At 37.2% G+C, this 17,905-nt stretch overlaps 1 protein-coding gene across 1 annotated transcript in view; it reads left to right on the plus strand.

The window, feature by feature from the left end:
• DMD (dystrophin) overlaps nucleotides 1-17,905 on the plus strand; it is a 1,809,438-nt gene that overhangs the window by 940,306 nt on the left and 851,227 nt on the right. The window contains exons 44-45 of the mRNA XM_007456856.1: nucleotides 14,732-14,879; nucleotides 17,393-17,542. Coding sequence (XP_007456918.1) covers nucleotides 14,732-14,879; nucleotides 17,393-17,542 — 298 coding nt within the window. The remainder of the gene's footprint in view (nucleotides 1-14,731; nucleotides 14,880-17,392; nucleotides 17,543-17,905) is intronic.

Consider the following 17,905-nt stretch of genomic DNA (forward strand, 5'->3'; position numbering starts at 1 on the left):
GGTGAGGTTAAGAGCCAGGCCTGGAATCGGTGAGAATCACTTTTGTGTATATTCCATTGGCTAGAATTCAGTTATGTAGTCACACCTAATGGCCAGAGAGAATGTGACATGACAACTAGCTTCATAGTTAAAAGAAGAGAATAAAGTTTTTTGATGAGCAGCCAGCCAGTCTATACCATTACGATTTTACTCAAATACCCCTTCTCAATGAAGCCTTCTCTGATCACCCTTTACAAAACTGCAGCCACCCTCCAGCTCCACTCAATATTCCCTTTCTTCCAGCTTCATTTTTTCCCTCTGTAGCACTTACCGCTTTGCCACAATCGATATTTTTCACTTCTTTATCTTGTTTATTGTCTGGAATGTAAGCTTCATCAGGGCAAAGATTGTTACCTACAGTCACCGCCATATCACTGGACACTAGTAGACCTTTGAAAGGTGTTTTGTTGCATTGTAACCATACGTTTACCTTGCCTAGAAGTAGTCTCATCTGGTGGCACATTTACTCGTAGATTAGCATTTTGACTCTAATTGTCTTTCCCCAAAAAAATTTGTCAAGGAGGCTTGTCAGAAGAAAGAAATAGAGCTGTCAACTGGCTCATCAAAAAGCTCAATTTCACATAGTCCTCCTGATACATGCTTTATATGAGTCCTCCTCGTACATGCTTTATAAATACTTTTATGTATATAGGTATGTTGGCTTAGGCAAAATTCTGAGATAGAAATAGCAGTTCAGTATCCAGAGTCTCCTTTTTAAACAAAAAGAAAGACAAAACTCTTTCTATATTTTCTCTATCATTTGTTGAATACCATTAGTGAAAGCAGTAGGCTAAAACTGGAGTTTCTGAAAGTAAATTTAATCCAAACAACCACAATATGAAGTGTTTATTGTCCCCATTTTAAGATGAGGAAATTGAGGCCTATAGAGGTTAAGTAACTTGCCCAGGTTCACACACTCAACTGATAACTTTCAAGGCTTAGGTTTGAACTTTTTTTTTTCCTTTCAGGAACTCTCACCGCTAAGCTCCATGATTCCCCTTCTCATTCTTCACATCTACCCACAAGTTGCTAATGTTTTCCTTAATATTGAGGAGTAAATGCCTGAGGAACCTTGATATGTTATGCCTCTCAGTTGCACTTCATTTTTATAAAGAACAAACTAGGCAAAATGAATGAATGTCTGATTGTGTGACTTGTTTACTAACCAGATTTGGGAGGTATATTGGTTTAAAAATCGAGTTGATGCCTGGGTTCTGATGTTAACAATGCCCTCTAGACAGTATGATTTGGAGAAGTTACTATGTGTGCCTAAGCATGAATGTTTTTTTTTTTCCATAAGAGACACCTTTAATATTTGAATCTTTCTAGAGTTTCTCAAATTATAAGACACTCACTTGTTTTATTTTGCGCAAAACAGCAAAGTACTGTCTGGGAAAGACATGGCATAATCTCAGTTTATGCTTATTTTGGTGGCCTGTAGCAGTCACTTGATACAGGAAGAAAACAAGTTTAACAGAAGTAGTGATTAACTTTGGTGGTATGACATCACAAGTTCATGAGTTGAATGCCATTGTAAACAAACTCTGGAAAGATTATTTTAAAAGCAACTCAGTAAGTGGTTGCATCGTGTAGCTCATGGACATATGGCACAGAGAAAAGAAAAACTGTCTTTACATAACATAAAACTGTCTTCTGTACGTAAATGTGTGTTTGTGGCTTGGAATAAAATTTCCAGTAGAACATTACACGTGGCTTCAGCAGTACTGTACCTCAAGCCACATAGGTGTAAGTGAAGATGACACTGTTTAGAAAACTGAATTAGATAACTCAAAAAGTGCATCCATCAGAATGACAGATCCAGTGTTGAAGATGCGTGTGAAGAATGTTGCCATAATTGTTGCATAAACTATGAATGAGGAAGTGTGATCTTTCTAATGTTATATAAGTTTAAATTAGTGGTCTTTCTAATGTAATATGTTATATGATTTTAAATTAGTATGCACCATCAAATTATTGAATTAAGCATTATATGTAGATGGGTGATGATTCTATCTACGTTTTCCAAAGTTTCTGTGTTAACATTTGATCAGAAACTTAGAGAGGAACTTCTCACTTGGAAAATAGGATAGAGAGTCACGTTATACTTGGATATATATGGTATATAAATCTCTGGGCTTCAATTTCTTCATTGGGAATATTAGGGAGACAATACACATGATGTATTGAGCGTTAAAAGAGATTCAAATGTGAAAATACCTAGCATTTGGCCTGAAACACTAGGTAGACCCTCCTCTTCTAAAATCATGTCACGTGATTTGGCAGTCTTTACCTCTTACCATAAGAGCAGCCCCACAGAAAATGTTCATTTAGAATTAATGTTAAGTTCATTGAATTTAGCAACACATCGGTAACTCTTCCTTTCTGAGTATGCAAATCTCTCCCCATCATAATATGTGCTTCCTTCAATTGCATTAAGAGCATTTATAATGTAAATGGCTACAGAGCCAATATTTCAAACAGAAGCCATTCTTTAAAAAAAAAAAAAAAAAAAAAAGGAGCTAAATGTATTGAAATGCCTCTAAAAGTAAAATATTTAGCACTTAATTGCAGATGGGTGATGTTAAATATCCCATTCATTATTATTACTACCACATGCCTGAATAAATCCTACCATAAGCATTAAGCGAGTAGGTAAACAAAGAAATAACACTTCATGTGATGAATGCCAATATAAAGCACGTTTAAACGGTTCTGTCAAGAGACAAGCCTGGAAATGCAAACTGCGTTCCTTAGCTTTTCTGCAGTCATCTGAATACATAAATTCAAATTGCAGCTTTTAAAACTTCAAGGCTTTTGAAATTTCAGAAAACACATGCACTTGAAAGAGCAGATTATAACAGGGTCCCGGTGGGATTTGGGCGCCATCTTTTTTTATATTTCAAAGTATAAAAAACCTAGACAAGAAATGACTACCAAATGTTTTCATATCTAAAAAGAAGATGCTGTACTCTTTAAGAAATTAAATCATCAACAAAAAGTTTTCTACAAACATTGTGTGAGAAGAAAGATTATAGCAAATAGCTTAGCCAAAGCTTTTACTTTTTAAGTGATGATTTATTCTATCTGGAAGTTCTTAAGACTTTTCCAAATTAGTATACAGTTAATATCCATATAATCATATGCAAGTCACTGCCTTTCAAACTGATGCTGAAGGTTAATAGAAAACATAATTATTTATAGTGCACAGATGAGTCCCAGATACTCTCAGTGTCCAAATACACTGTAAACATAGAAAATTTAGCAGATTTATGCTGGAAAGACAGTAGTTCTACACAAATTAATTTATTGATTTAATGGAATCCCTACCAAAGTCCCCAATGAGATTTATTTTGTCATTTGACCAAATGATACTTCGTAGTACATAAATTAGTATAGCTAAGGTAAGAGAGGGGTTTAACCTACCAGGAATTAGACATACTTTCAAGCTGCAGTGGTTGAAGTAGTGTATTGCTGTCCCAAAGATCTGTGGTGTATCTGCAAAATACCAAAAACTAAAGGAGACAAAGATTTGCAAAGAGAGTAGAAAAGAGAGAAAGATGAGGTAGACTGACAAATACCCTTGAAACCTAGACTCGAGGATTTGAACTGGCTTAGAACTGCTAAACGAATGAAAGATGTCCATAGTGGGATTGTTCCTCTTCCAGAATTGCTTCTCAGTCCAGAGTCTGAGGAAAAACGGTGCTATCCCACATTCTAAAGCAAGCTGCCAGCAGCTGAGACCAGCCACTTCCCCCTAAGGTTTGCTGAGAAGTAGCAGTAGTAGTATGTCTACTGTCAGTGATTTCCAACCTCCTCGGTACCCCCTGTCCAGATCAATGTTAAGAGGACTCAGGTGAGATGGGGTAGTTAGCTTTGTGGGGAGTGCAGTGTCTATGGTGGGGGTGGCTACCCACCTTACATCACCCCTTACATCTCTCTGAAGTCAAAGGTAGGGGCTTCAGGATAATCACTAAAAAAAAAAACAGTATGAAGACTGTAGGGAGGGAAAACCATGTTCTCCTTCAGCTGAATATTTCTTGAGCTGAAGAACTCCTTCACAGATCTGTGTAGCCTTTGCAGGGGCCAGAGGAACACCCGAGGCATTCCTTTGGCTTTCCACGTCAAAGAGGGAGGGTGAGGGACGGGCAGGAGCCACAGGTTACCTGTACATAGGAAATCAATGAATAACTGTGAAATGGGCTTTTTCTTCTTTTATTTTTTTCAATTTAAATAAGCAGGTGGGAGAACTGTCTATCATTAACCTAGAAGTGAAGAAAGAATGGACTCAGAAGATGCCAAATGTGAAGTGTACATTATTAGTTCAAATGCTAGTTTACTATGTTTTATCCTCCAACTCATTGCTGATGACTCTGAATTCCATATTTCCAGCCCTCCTCTCTCCCCTGAGCTCAAGATCTCTCTATTTTTGAAACTAGTAATTTCCCTTAAATATCTGATACAATTAAATGTGCTCCCAGCTGGAGTAAATGCTGTCTGTTCAGCCAGATACGGTGGGGTCACTCCTAGACCAGGTGTAATAGGTTGAACAGGTGAAGAGCACAGACTCTGGACCTAGGTGACCCAGGACTGAATGCTGGATTGACCACTTATTAGCTCTTTGATCTTGGGGAGAATACTAAGCCTCATTTTCTTTCATCTGTAGATGAGGAAAGACAAGTACCCATCTCACAATAGTAATGTGACAACTTGGTACTCGATTCAGTGGCTGCATATAGAAAGTGCTTAATTGTTAGCTACTAATGCTAATCTCTCTCCTTTTATGCGCAAGTTCTGTTGAATCTCCTACATTTTAAACATCCTGTCTTTTCCTGTTCCCTGGCTACATCTTCATGATTTGGACCTTCATTACTTTATCACCTTGCCTATCACCTTGGTCTCAATTGTCTCATAGTTGATTCTGAAGCTGAAGCCGGCCTCTGTACCCTGACAGTGAATTGAATCTCAGAGACAGGGTTTTGGGTGAAGTAGAAAAGAATAGCTTTATTGCTTTGCCAGGCCAAGGAGGCCACAGCGGGCTAATGTCCTCACAACTGTGTGTCCCAACTCGGGGCAGGGGTGGGGGTTGTGAGGAGTTATACAGTCAAGGGGGCGGGGTTGCTGATAAGGAGCAGGGTGCCTGCAGAGCCTGCGTTCCTTCAATCCAGAGATCTTCTGGGGTCAGGTGATGATGGGCCAACTGTGCTTTTCTCTGGAATGAAGAATGCTTCATCAAGTAGTTAACATCTTCCATTTGGTGGGGATTTTAGTTCTGCAGAAGAGCTCAAAGATATTGTTATGTGTATCCCTTGAGGGGCAATCAGGACCCTGCCCCCAAGGCTGCACTATTGTTTCTTGACTGCTCCTCCTTTGTCTCTGATTAGCAGCCATTTGAACCTGCCCTTTAGAACTCAGGGCTCTCGTCATACCTCCCTTGCCCACATCCATTCTCCACAGAGTAGCCGGAGTGAGTGGATGAAATAAATATTTCTCTACTCAAAAAACTGGAGTAGTTCATCACCTAGAGGTTAAAGCAAAACACTCTAGCCACTTCATAACCCTGCCTCAAGCCACTTCACCGGATTCCTCTTTTGACCCTTCCTCCCTAAATCTCAAATACTTCAATAACCATTAATGTCAACATTAGACATTGATGTAGGCATCCTTACTTTACAGAAAGAGCCAAAGTATTTGTTTTTGGCAAAAACTCATATAATCATACCCTAGTTCCCGTGGAAATTAATGCCAAACCTTTAATGACTCTATTAACAGAAAATAAGCTCAAGCATCAGGCAGATGATGCCGATGATAATATTCATTCATAATTATAAACTAAAGGTAACAGTAAACTGTCATTACATTATGAATCTTTATTTTTTTAATCCTGAAACAACCAGCAATTTGGTAGCAGCCAAAAGAACCTAAGTCATTACATCAGTGGTGGGAGGCTATGCAAACTAACCAAATTTCATTCTAAGTGGCACATTTTATCACATTAATATCACTGAAATCCAGATTGGTTTTACAATTTCTGCTGGCCAGGACACATGTGATTTAGAAGAAAATCCAAGAAGCAGTAGTAGAGCCCTGTTAAGAAGTGCTACATTGCCAGTACTCTCGATATCACAGAAGATGACCTTGTATAGGGAAAAAGACAGACATCAGTTACTTTAAAGGGAAAAGTGCTATAGGAGACTCAGACTCTAAATATGAGGAAGTTTTAAGAATACCGCACCAATTTTTTCATTTGTATTTTACTATTTATGCATATTCAAGAGGAACATAAGACAAAAATATACATAAACCTAAAAGAACAATCTCTTAATAAAATAAAACCTCTAAGTAATAAGTGTCACCGTGTAATCAGCACCATTGCCCACTCGAACTCACATCCTGGTAGTACTTACAATGGTACTATAATGACTTGCAACTGAAGGTGTCTTTCATTTGGCGGAATACTGTAGTGCACATAGGTGAGTAAATTAGATCATGTTTTAGAATGAATATTGCAAAGAACGAGAAAGGGTCTTTTAAAACAGGAACACAAGATTGAAAAGAATGAAGGCAGAATTCATTCATTCACGCGACACTTACTTATTTAGCATCTATTCTGTGCCAGGCATTGTTTCAGGAGAAAAGGTAACAGTAGTAAATAAAACAGACAAAATCTTTGCCCTCAGAAAGCTTAATTTCCTGTGTGTGATATAGACAATATACAAAATAACCCAACTATAGTATACGTTAGTTTTAAGAACTAAAGAGAAAGATAAACCAGGGAGAAGGAGCAGAAATTTGAGCGGGGAGGTGTGATTTTAAGTAGGGTCATCAAGAAAGACCTGCAGGAGGTGAGGGAACCAGCCATGTTTGATTTGTGAGGGAAGGTCATTCTAGGCAGAAAAAACCAGCAAGTACAAAAGCTTAGAAGCGGGGATGCATCTAGTGTATTTCACGAACACAGCAACTGGGTCTCAAGAAGGATAAGAGGAAGGGAGAGTAGATGGAAATGAGGTCAGAGAAGTAAAGAGAAAGGGGGTCAGCAGATTTGATAGATCAGTGCTTTTTAATAGAAAACTAAGGTGAGCCTCGTATGTAATTTTAAATTTTCTAATTGCCACATCTAAGAAAGGGTAGAAACAGGTGAAATGAATATATTTTATTTAACCCAGTATATTAGAAATAATATCATGTTGACGTGTACGTGATATTAAATATACTAATGAGATGGTTTATTTTTTTGAATTTTTGAATTTTATTTATTTTTTATACAGTAGGTTATTAGTCATCCATTTTATACATATTAGTGTATATATGTCAATCCCAATCTCCCAGTTCATCACACCACCATGACCCAGCCCACCACTTCCTCCCTTGGTGTCCATATGTTTGTTCCCTACATCTGTATCTCAATTGCTGCCCTGCAAACTGGTTCATCTGTACCATTTTTCTAGGTTCCACATATATGCGTTAATATACGATACTTGTTTTTCTCTTTCTGACTTACTTCACACTCTGTGACAGTCTCTAGATTCATCCACGTCTCTACAGTGACCCAATTTCGTTCCTTCTTATGGCTGAGTAATATTCCATTGTATACATGTACCACATCTTCTTTATCCAGTCGTCTGTCGATGGGCCTTCAGATTGCTTCCATGACCTGGCTATCGTAAATAGTGCTGCAGTGAACACTGGGGTGCATGTGTCCTTTTGAATTACGACTTTCTCTGGGTATTTGCCCAGGAGTGGCATTGCTGGGTCATATAGTAATTCTATTTTTAGTTTTTTAAGGAACCTCCATACTGTTCTCCATAGTGGCTGTATCAATTTACTTTCCCACCAACAGGGCAAGAGGGTTCCCTTTTCTCCACACCCTCTCCAGCATTTGTTGTTTGTAGATTTTCTGATGATGCCCATTCTAACTGGTGTGAGGTGATACCTAAGTGTAGTTTTGATTTGCATTTCTCTAATAATTAGTGATGTTGAGCAGCTTTTCATGTGCTTCTTGGCCATCTGTATGTCTTCTTTGGGGAAATGACTAGGTCTTCCGCACATTTTTGGGTTGGGTTGTTTGTTTTTTTAATATTGAGCTGCTTGAGCTGTTTATATGTTTTAGAGATTAATCCTTTGGCCATTGATTCGTTTGCAAATATTTTCTCCCATTCTGAGGGTTATCTTTTCCTCTTGTTCGTAGTTTCCTTTGCTTTGCAAAAGCTTTTAAGTTTCATTAGGTCCCATTTGTTTATTTCTGCTTCTATTTCTATTACTCTAGGAGGTGGATCAAAAGAGATCTTGCTGTGATTTATGTCACAGAGTGTTCTTCCCACGTTTTCCTCTAAGAGTTTTATAGTGTCTGGTCTTACATTTAGGTCTCTAATCCACTTTGAGTTTATTTTTGTGTATGGTGTTAGGGAGTGTTCTAATTTCCTTCTTTTACATGTAGCTGTCCAGTTGTCCCAGCATGACTTATTGAAGCCACTGTCTTTTCTGATTGTATATCCTTGCCTCTGTTGTCATAGATTAGTTGACCATAGGTGTGTGGGTTTATCTCTGGGCTCTCTATCCTTATCCATTGATCTATATTTCTGTTTTTGTGCCAGTACCATATTGTCTTGATTACTGCAGTTTTGTGCTATAGTCTGAAGTCAGGGAGTCTGATTCTTCCAGCTCCGTTTCTTTCCCTCAAGACTGCTTTGGCTATTCGGGGTCTTTTGTGTCTCCATACAGATTTTAAGATTTTTTTGTTCTAGTTCTGTAAAAAATGCCATTGGTAATTTGATAGGCATTACGTTGAATCTGTAGATTGTTTTGGGTAGTATAGTCATTTTCACAATATTGATTCTTCCAATCTAAGAACATGGTATACTCTCCAACTGTTTGTATCATCTTTAATTTTTTTCATCGTCGTCTTATAGTTTTCTGCATACAGGTCTTTTGTCTCCCTAGATAGGTTTATTCCTAGGTATTTTATTCTTTTTGTTGCAATGGTAAATGAGAACGTTTCCTTAATTTCTCTTTGAGATTTTTCATCATTAGTGTATAGGAATGCCACAGATTTCTGTGCATTAATTTTCTATCCTGCAACTTTACCAAATTCATTGATTAGCTCTAGTAGTTTTCTAGTGGCATCTTTCGGATTCTATATGTACGGTGTCATGTCATCTACAAACATTGACAGTTTTATTTCTTCTTTTCCAATTTGTATTCTTTTATTTCTTTTCCTTCTCTGACTGCCGTGGCTAGGACTTCCAAAACTATGCTGATTAATAGTGGTGAGAGTGGACATCCTTGCCTTCTTCCTGATCTTAAAGGAAATGCTCTCAGTTTTTCATTATTGAGAATGATGTTCGCTGTGGGTTTGTCGTGTATGGCCTTTATTATGTTGAGGTAGGTTCCCTCTATGCCCACTTTCTGGAGAGTCTTTATCATAAATGGGTGATGAACTTTGTCAAAACCTTTCTCTGCATCTATTGAGATGATCATATGGTTTTTATTCTTCAGTTTGTTAATATGATGTATCACATTGATTGATTTGCGTATATTGAAGAATCCTTCCATCCCTGTGATAAATCCCACCCGATCGTGGTGTGTGATCCTTTTAATGTGTTTTTGGATTCTGTTTGCTACTATTTTGTTGAGAACTTTTGCATCTATATTCATGAGTGATATTGGTCTGTAATTTTCTTTTTTTGTGGTATCTTGTCTGGTTTTGGTATCAGGGTGATGGTGGCCCCGTAGAATGAGTTTGGGAGTGTTCCTTCCTCTGCAATTTTTTGGAAGAGCTTGAGAAGGATGGGTGTTAGCTCTTCTCTAAATGTTTGATATAATTCACCTGTGAAGCCATGTGGTCCTGGACTTTTGTTTGTTGGACGATTTTTAATCACAGTTTCAATTTCATTACTTGTGATTGGGCTGTTCCTGTTTTCTGTTTCTTCCTGGTTCAGTCTTGGAAGCTTATACCTTTCTAAGAATTTGTCCATTTCTTCCAGGTTGTCCATTTTATTGGCATAGAGTTGCTTATAGTACTCTCTTAGGATGCTTTGTATTTCTGTGGTGTCCTTTGTAACTTCTCCTTTTTCATTTCTAATTTTTCTGATTTTAGTCCTCTCCCTCTTTTTCTTGATGAGTCTGGCTAATGGTTTATCATCAGTTTTGTTTATGTTCTCAAATAACCAGCTTTTAGTTTTATTGATCTTTGCTATTGTTTCCTTTGTTTCTATTTCATTTATTTCTGCTCTTTATGATTTCTTTCCTTCTGCTAACTTTGGGTTTTGTTTGTTCTTCTTTCTCTAGTTCCTTTAGTTGTAAGGTTAGATTGTTCATTTGAGATTTTTCATGTTTCTTGAGGTAGGCTTGTATAGCTATAAACTTCCCTCTTAGAACTGCATTTGCTGCATCCCATAGGTTTTGGATAGTAGTGTTTTCATTGTCTTTCATTTGTCTGTAGGTGTTTTTTTGAGTTCCTCTTTGGTTTCTTCAGTGATCTCTTGGTTATTTAGTAACGTATTGTTTATCCTCCATGTGTTTGTGTTCTCTACATTTCTTTCCCTGTAATTGATTTCTAATCTCATAGCGTTGTGGTCAGAAAAGATGCTTGATATGATTTCAGTTTTCTTAAATTTACTGAGGCTTGATTTGTCACCCAAGATGTGATCTATCCTGGACAATGTTCTGTGTGCACTTGAGAAGAAAGTGTAATCTGCTGCTTCTGGATGGAATGTCCTATAAATATCAATTAAATCGATCTGGTCTGTTGTGTCATTTAAAGCTTGTGTTTCCTTATCAATTTTCTGTTTGGATGATCTGTCCATTGGTGTAAGTGAGGTGTTAAAGTCCTCCACTATTATTGTGTTACTGTCCATTTCCTCTTTTATAGCTGTTAGCAGTTGCCTTACGTGTTTAGGTGCTCCTATGTTGGGTGCATATATATTTATAATTGTCATATCTTCTTCTTGGACTGATCCCTTGATCTTTATGTAGTGATCTTCCTTGTCTCTTGTAACATTCTTTATTTTAAAGTCTATTTTATCTGATATGAGTATGGCTACTCCAGCTTTCTTTTAATTTCCATTTGCATGGATTATCTTTTCCATCCCCTCACTTTCAGTCTGTATGTGTCCCTAGGTCTGAAGTGGGTCTCTTATAGACAGCATATATATGGGTCTTGTATTTGTATCCATTCAGTGAGCCTGTGTCTTTTGGCTGGAGCATTTAATCCATTCACATTTAAGGTAATTATTGATATGTGTGTTCCTCTGACCATTTTCTTCATTGTTTTGGGTTTGTTTTTGTAGGTCCTTTTCTTCTTTTGTGGTTCCCACTTAGAGAAGTTCCTTTAGCAATTGTTGTAGAGCTGGTTTGCTGGTGCTGAATTCTCTTAGCTTTTGCTTATCTGTAAAGCTTTTGATTTCTCCATTGAATCTGAATGAGATCCTTCCCGGCTAGAGTAATCTTGGTTGTAGGTTCTTCCCTTTCATCACTTTAAATATGTCATGCCACTCCCTTCTGGCTTGTACAGTTTCTGCTGAGAAATCAGCTGTTAACCTTATGGGAGCTCCCTTGTATGTTATTTGCCTTTTTTCCCCTTGCTGCTTTCAGTAATTTTTCTTTGTCTTTAATTTTTGCCAATTTGATTACTCTGTGTCTCCACACGTTTCTCCTTGGGTTTATCCTGTATGGGACTCGCTGTGCTTCCTGGACTTGGGTGGCTGTTTCCTTTCCCATGTGGGACATTTTCAACTGTAATCTCTTCAGATGTTTTCTCAGGTCCTTTCTCTCTCTCTTCTCCTTCTGGGACCCCTATAATGCCAATGTTGTTGCTTTTAATGTTGTCCCAGAGGTCTCTTAGGCTGTCTTCATTTCTTTTCATTCATTTTTCTTTAGTCTGTTCCGCAGCAGTGAATTCCACCATTCTGTCTTCCAGGTCACTTATCCGTTCTTCTTCCTCAGTTATTCTGCTATTGATTCCTTCTAGTGTAGTTTTCATTTCAGTTAGTACATTGTTCATCTCTGTTTGCTTGTTCTTTAATTCTTCTAGGTCTTTGTTACAGATTTCTTGCATCTTCTTGATCTTTGCCTCCATTCTTTTTCCGAGATCCTGGATCATCTTCACTATCGTTATTCTGAATTCTTTTTCTGGAAGGTTGCCTATCTCCACTTCATTTGGTTGTTTTTCTGCGGTTTTATCTTGTTCCTTCATCTGGTATATAGCCCTCTGCCTTTTCATCTTGTCTGTCTTTCTGTGAATGTCCTAATATTTTTTTTTTTTTACAGTAGGTCCTTGTTGGTTATCTATTTTAAATACAGCGGTGTGTACATGTCAATCCCGAACTCCCAATCTACCCCTCCCCCCCACCCTTCCCCCGGAATAGTTTTATTTTTTATAGCAGTTTTAGGTTCACAGCAAAACTGAGTAGAAGGTACAGAGATGATTTTTTTTGTACTAAGTCTTTGAAATCTGGTGTGCATTTTACACTTACAGCCCACCCCAATTCCCCTTACATCATTTCAAGTGTTCAGTAGCCACATGTGAAGGTGTCTAGTATATTGAACAGAACAAATCTAGACCCTCATAGAGTGCTGTAATGACTTTGGCTTTTTATGTGAATGAATTGGGAAGCAACAGAGGAGTTTTGAGTGCAACGGTGATATAATATGACTTGAGTTTTCACAGGATCCCATATATGACTTGGGTTTTTATAGGATCTACTGTTTTGAGAATAGAGAAGAGAATGTCTTCTCATGTGCCCCAGGTAGACTTTGGACAAGCTCCCAGCAAAGAACTAAACTGAGGATAGACCAGTACAAATCCAATAACCAGATATGGTTTGGGGAATTAGTGTAACTGTAGGTCTCTCAATGCCCTATCTTTGCACAGGCTGTGAATAATATCTCTTCTCATGCTTCAAGACCCAGGTAGACCATTATCTTCTCTGGGACATCTCCTATGCCCTGCCCCAGAAATAACTTATGCTGTACAATATTCCGTCATAGTCCTAGATTTACATGCTTCTTCCCTCTCATGGACTGTGAGATTCTCGAGGCAAGGTACATAATACATTTATCTTTGATTCAAATGCCCAGTTGAGTCACTGGAAGTAAATGAGCCCTCAATAAATATGTGTTAAGTTGAAGCAAAAAAAAAAAAAAAAAATTAGCCTAACAGCCCCCAAATGGAAACGACTCAAATGTCCACCAACAGAGATATATTATATATTTATACAATTTAGTACTATACAGGGAGGAAGATAACTACACACAACCCGAATGATGATTGTAAACATTATGTTGAGTGAAAGACTATATGATTCCATATACATAACGTTCATACAGGCAAAATAATCAAAGTTGACTGGTTACTGTACACTTGGAGGTAGTGACTGTAAGGGTCAAGAGTGGGCCTCTGAGCTTCCGATAACATTCTGTTCCTTTTCTGGTTATTTGGTGTATCCATTTTTTAAAACTATATTGAGCTGTATAGTTATATGTATGCTTTCCTATATGTATATTATACTTCAATTAAAAACTTACATACCAGAGATATATAGTTCCCAAAAGACAACAAAACAAAAAAATGTAAATTATTTTAAGCGCAGCTCATTTTGCTCAGCTGTGTTATGATTCAATATGTAAGAATAAATTTATGGCTAATTGAGTAACATACAGTGTATGTGTTTTTATAATTAAAAACTTCCACTAGTACAACATATGTTAAGTATTTTAAATCAGTTTCCCTCTTTTCTCCAAAAGGATTATGAGTCATAATTTGGAAAACATTTTAACATGCAGTAATTTAGTGTTTTCATTTAATTCTCTTGCTTTTACTTCTACCTTACAATTTTCCATAAAGACATATATATATTTTTAATTAATTAATTTATTTATTTTTGGCTGTGTTGGGTCTTTGTTGTTGCACGCAGGCTTTCTCTAGTTGCGGCGAGCGGGGGCTACTCTTCCTTGTGGTGAACGGGCTTCTCATTGTGGTGGCTTCTCTTGTTGCAGAGCACGGGCTCTAGGGCACACTTCAGTAGTTGTGGCACATGGGCTCAGTTGTGGCGCACGGGCTTAGTTGCGCTGCGGCATGTGGGATCTTCCTGGACCAGGGCTCGAACCCATGTCCCCTGCATTGGCAGCCAGATTCTCAACCACTGTGCCACCAGGGAAGCCCCATAAAGATGTATTTTATTTAAACATTTTAAAACATGCAACTTCATTTTAGATACTTACTCTAGTGAAGTTGTTCTCAACCAGGGGCAGTTTTGCCCCCCAGGTGATATTTGACTATGCCTCAAGACATTTTTGGTTGTCAAAACTGGGGGAAGCCTACTGGCGTACAGTGGGGAAAGGCCAAGGATACTGCTAAACTTCCTGCCATGCCCGGAACAGCCCGTTCACAACTAAGGGTTATTTAATCCTAAATGTCAGTAGTGCTGAGGTTGAGAAACACTGCTCTAGTTTAATAAGATAACGTTGGAATTTTAAAATTAGAATTTTTTTCTTGACCAATTTTAATCTCACCTTTTACAGATTTTTGAGGTATTGAAATTTCTCTGTGAATAAATTTTCTTTAAAAATATTATATTGTTAACATCTTAAAAATGGCTTATTTTGTTGAAAGTGCAATTTTTTAAAGTTTTCCTAAATAAGAAAAGAAAGTTTGAGAAATATGTTGTGGATAACAGTTTTATTCTTCTCTCTCCAGGCTAGAAGAACAAAAGGATATCTTGTCAGAATTTCAAAGAGATTTAAATGAATTTGTTTTATGGTTGGAAGAAGCAGATAACTTTACTAGTATTCCACTTGAACCTGAAAATGAGCAGCAACTAAAAGAAAAACTTGAGGAAGTCAAGGTAATTTTATTTTGTAAAATCTCCCAGGGCCTACCTGTATTAAGAGTTTATGAATCTAGGGGCAGTTCCCATGAGGCCCAGTTGATAGGACTCTGCGCTTTCACTACCGTGGCCTGGGTTCAAGCCCTGGTTAGGGAATTAAGATGCCACAAGCCACATGGCGGGGCGGAAAAAAAAAAAAAAAAAAAAAGAGTATATGAATCTGTTTCTTTAAATGTATTTAATCATTGATTTCCTGTCCATTAGGATATTGATAGTTCCTTACTAGTTTTTCTCACAGCTTTATTTTGTCTTAGCCCAGTGAGTATGTATTTTTTTAAAAGGTGTGTATGCGATATATATGTGTGTGTGCTTGTGTGTGTAAAATACATGGTGATACTTTTTAAACCAAGTTAAAATTAATTTTAGACTTAATGGAGAATTCCACAGCTCCAGATAATTTCAAAAACTGAGGAGAATCTTTATAGAAATGAATGCCATTTCTTAGGGAAGATCTTAATTGCCAAATCAGTCTCAGTACTTCAGCCTTTAGTTAAAGGCATTCGATTTGCCTGAAGCAATGTTTTGTTTTGGTTTGTTTTGTCTGTGGTGTTGGGGAGGTGATGTTGGCTCACTTTCTATCCTGGTTTAATAGACTTCCAGTTTATTCAAGTGGTTTTTCATGCCTACCTACTGTGCTGTCTGCTTAATACTGATTACCTCTCCTGGCTGACTGAGATGCTTTTTTTTTTTTTTAGCAGCATCTCAAAATTCAAAAGTTTTATTACTCATCGATTAATTCTATTACATTTATTTGTTCAGTTTTATTGTTTTAAAATATATAAAAATAAATGGAGAAATTTATACCTATCTTATCTATGCACCAGTCCCCACCCAGAATGAGATGCGTTGATTGTGCAGATGGATGAACTTTCATGGTTTTAGTTTTAGGAAAGAAACTCTTTTGGATCTGTTTTACTTTAGTTCTTGAAGGGAAGGGAAAAGGGAAAGGGAAATTAACATTTAATCACCCCCTATTTTATACTAAGTATTAGATGTATTTACATCTGCTATTTTATTTAATCTTATCAAACTTTGAAAATGGTTGTTGTTATCCTCATTTTACAAGGTCACACAATCAAAGGGAAATGGAACTGCTTTTTTATCATTGATTCGGTTGGTCTGCACATGCAAATTAGACTCCATGTCAACTACTGATTTCTGTGAAATAAGAAATGTGTACCTGAACAGAGGATAAAGTATGAAAAGAAAAATATTGCTTAGTTCAATAAACAAATATTGAGCACCTACTATATGTCAGATAATGCACTAGGTATTTGAGAGTCAAAATATAAAACGTTTTTGATCCATAGTTCATTTGAAGACGGTTATGCCGTGGAAAAATAAACTCAGTCTGTTCTTGAAAATTCATCTTTCCTAAATGTATTGAGTGTTATATATAGCCGTCTAATTGATAATTTATTTAAGAGACATGTTTAGTGGTGTTCACTTATTAAGAAATATGCATTGATTTCCTTTTTTCCTTAGACAGTCTAGATCAGCACTGTCCAATAGAACTTTCTGTCGTGATGGATATGTTGTACATTATCAGTTTTAGTAGCCACTAGCTGTATGTGCCTTTTGAGGACTTGAAAGGTAGCTGATGTGACTGAGGACTTGAGTTTTTAATTTTAATGACTGTTAATTAATTTAAATTTAAATAGCCTCATGTGGCAAGTGGTACCGTACTGAACAGTGCAGCTATAGATGACACAAATAAATAAAAGACAGTTAATAAAACTATGGTAGTTTTGTAGGCCGTGGGAAAGGGCACTTTTAATGTGATGTTAAATGAGTAAGAGAAATTCAGGGATGTGGAGGTGTCAAAATTAAGGGTTCTTGAATGAACCCGGCCAAGTTTGAATCACAGCTCTGTTGCTTGCTTCTTTTGTGTCCTTGGACCTGCTATTTAACCTCTCTGTCTCAGTTTCATTCTATGTAAGATGAAGATAATAGGATATACCTCAGAATTATTATATAAAAGTTAACTGAGATAATATATGTGAAGAGCTTAGCACAGTGCCTGGTGCCTGGTAGGTTCTCAAAGTTAGTTATCTCTTAATATGATAATGCAGTTTCTTACTCAGTGGTATGTTATAGTATGGAGACCTAATACCTGAGAGGATGATTAAATTTGTCCAGATTGTTCTATTTCTGAGAGATGTGTTTTTACACTCTTGATACTGTTTGGAGTATTGTTTTAGAGCTCATCATACTACATAACATTTTTCTCTTGAAAAAAAAAAGTGTCTGAGGGATAAGATATTCTGATCCTTTCTAGGATGGGCTGATTTGCTTGGGAGTGGGCGTTTTAGTCCACCAAGCTCTGTGCTCTGTAGAAAACTTGGTATTTGAGGAACCAGTGGGCCTCCAGTCTTGCTTCATTTTGATAGACTAATCAGTAGAGGCAAAGACAAAGTAGTTGGCATTGTGCTGTAATTCATTTTAAACGTTGTTGCATTTGTCTCTTTCAGTTACTGGCAGAAGAGTTGCCCCTGCGCCAGGGAATTCTAAAACAATTAAATGAAACTGGAGGAACAGTGCTTGTAAGTTCTCCCATAAGCCCAGAAGAGCAAGGTAAACTTGAAAATAAGCTCAAGCAGACAAATCTTCAGTGGATAAAGGTTAGACATTGACCATCTGTCCTGTCACATGTGTTAAATGTTGCAAGCATTTGTTTTGTTTCATTGCGCTTAATTGGTTGGGGTGGGGGAGAGGGGCTGGTTTTGTGGATTGTTATTTGTGTTATATATATATATATATTTTTTTTTAAACTTGACCATTTGATTTGGCTGTATGATTTGTTGTGGATGGAAGGAATGGTGATGGTGAACGACGATACGTTAATGAACAAATGCCAAGATATACACCACTATTACTTTATATGAACTATTCTAAAGAATTAGACTGGAAAATGGATGAAGCAATTAATTTAGTGTTCAGGTATATACTGACAATATTAAAGCAAGATGGAGGTGGTCTAGCTC

The sequence above is a fragment of the Lipotes vexillifer genome, unplaced genomic scaffold (assembly GCF_000442215.2).
Source record: "Lipotes vexillifer unplaced genomic scaffold, Lipotes_vexillifer_v1.1 scaffold207, whole genome shotgun sequence".
In the NCBI taxonomy this organism is placed as follows: domain Eukaryota; kingdom Metazoa; phylum Chordata; class Mammalia; order Artiodactyla; family Lipotidae; genus Lipotes; species Lipotes vexillifer.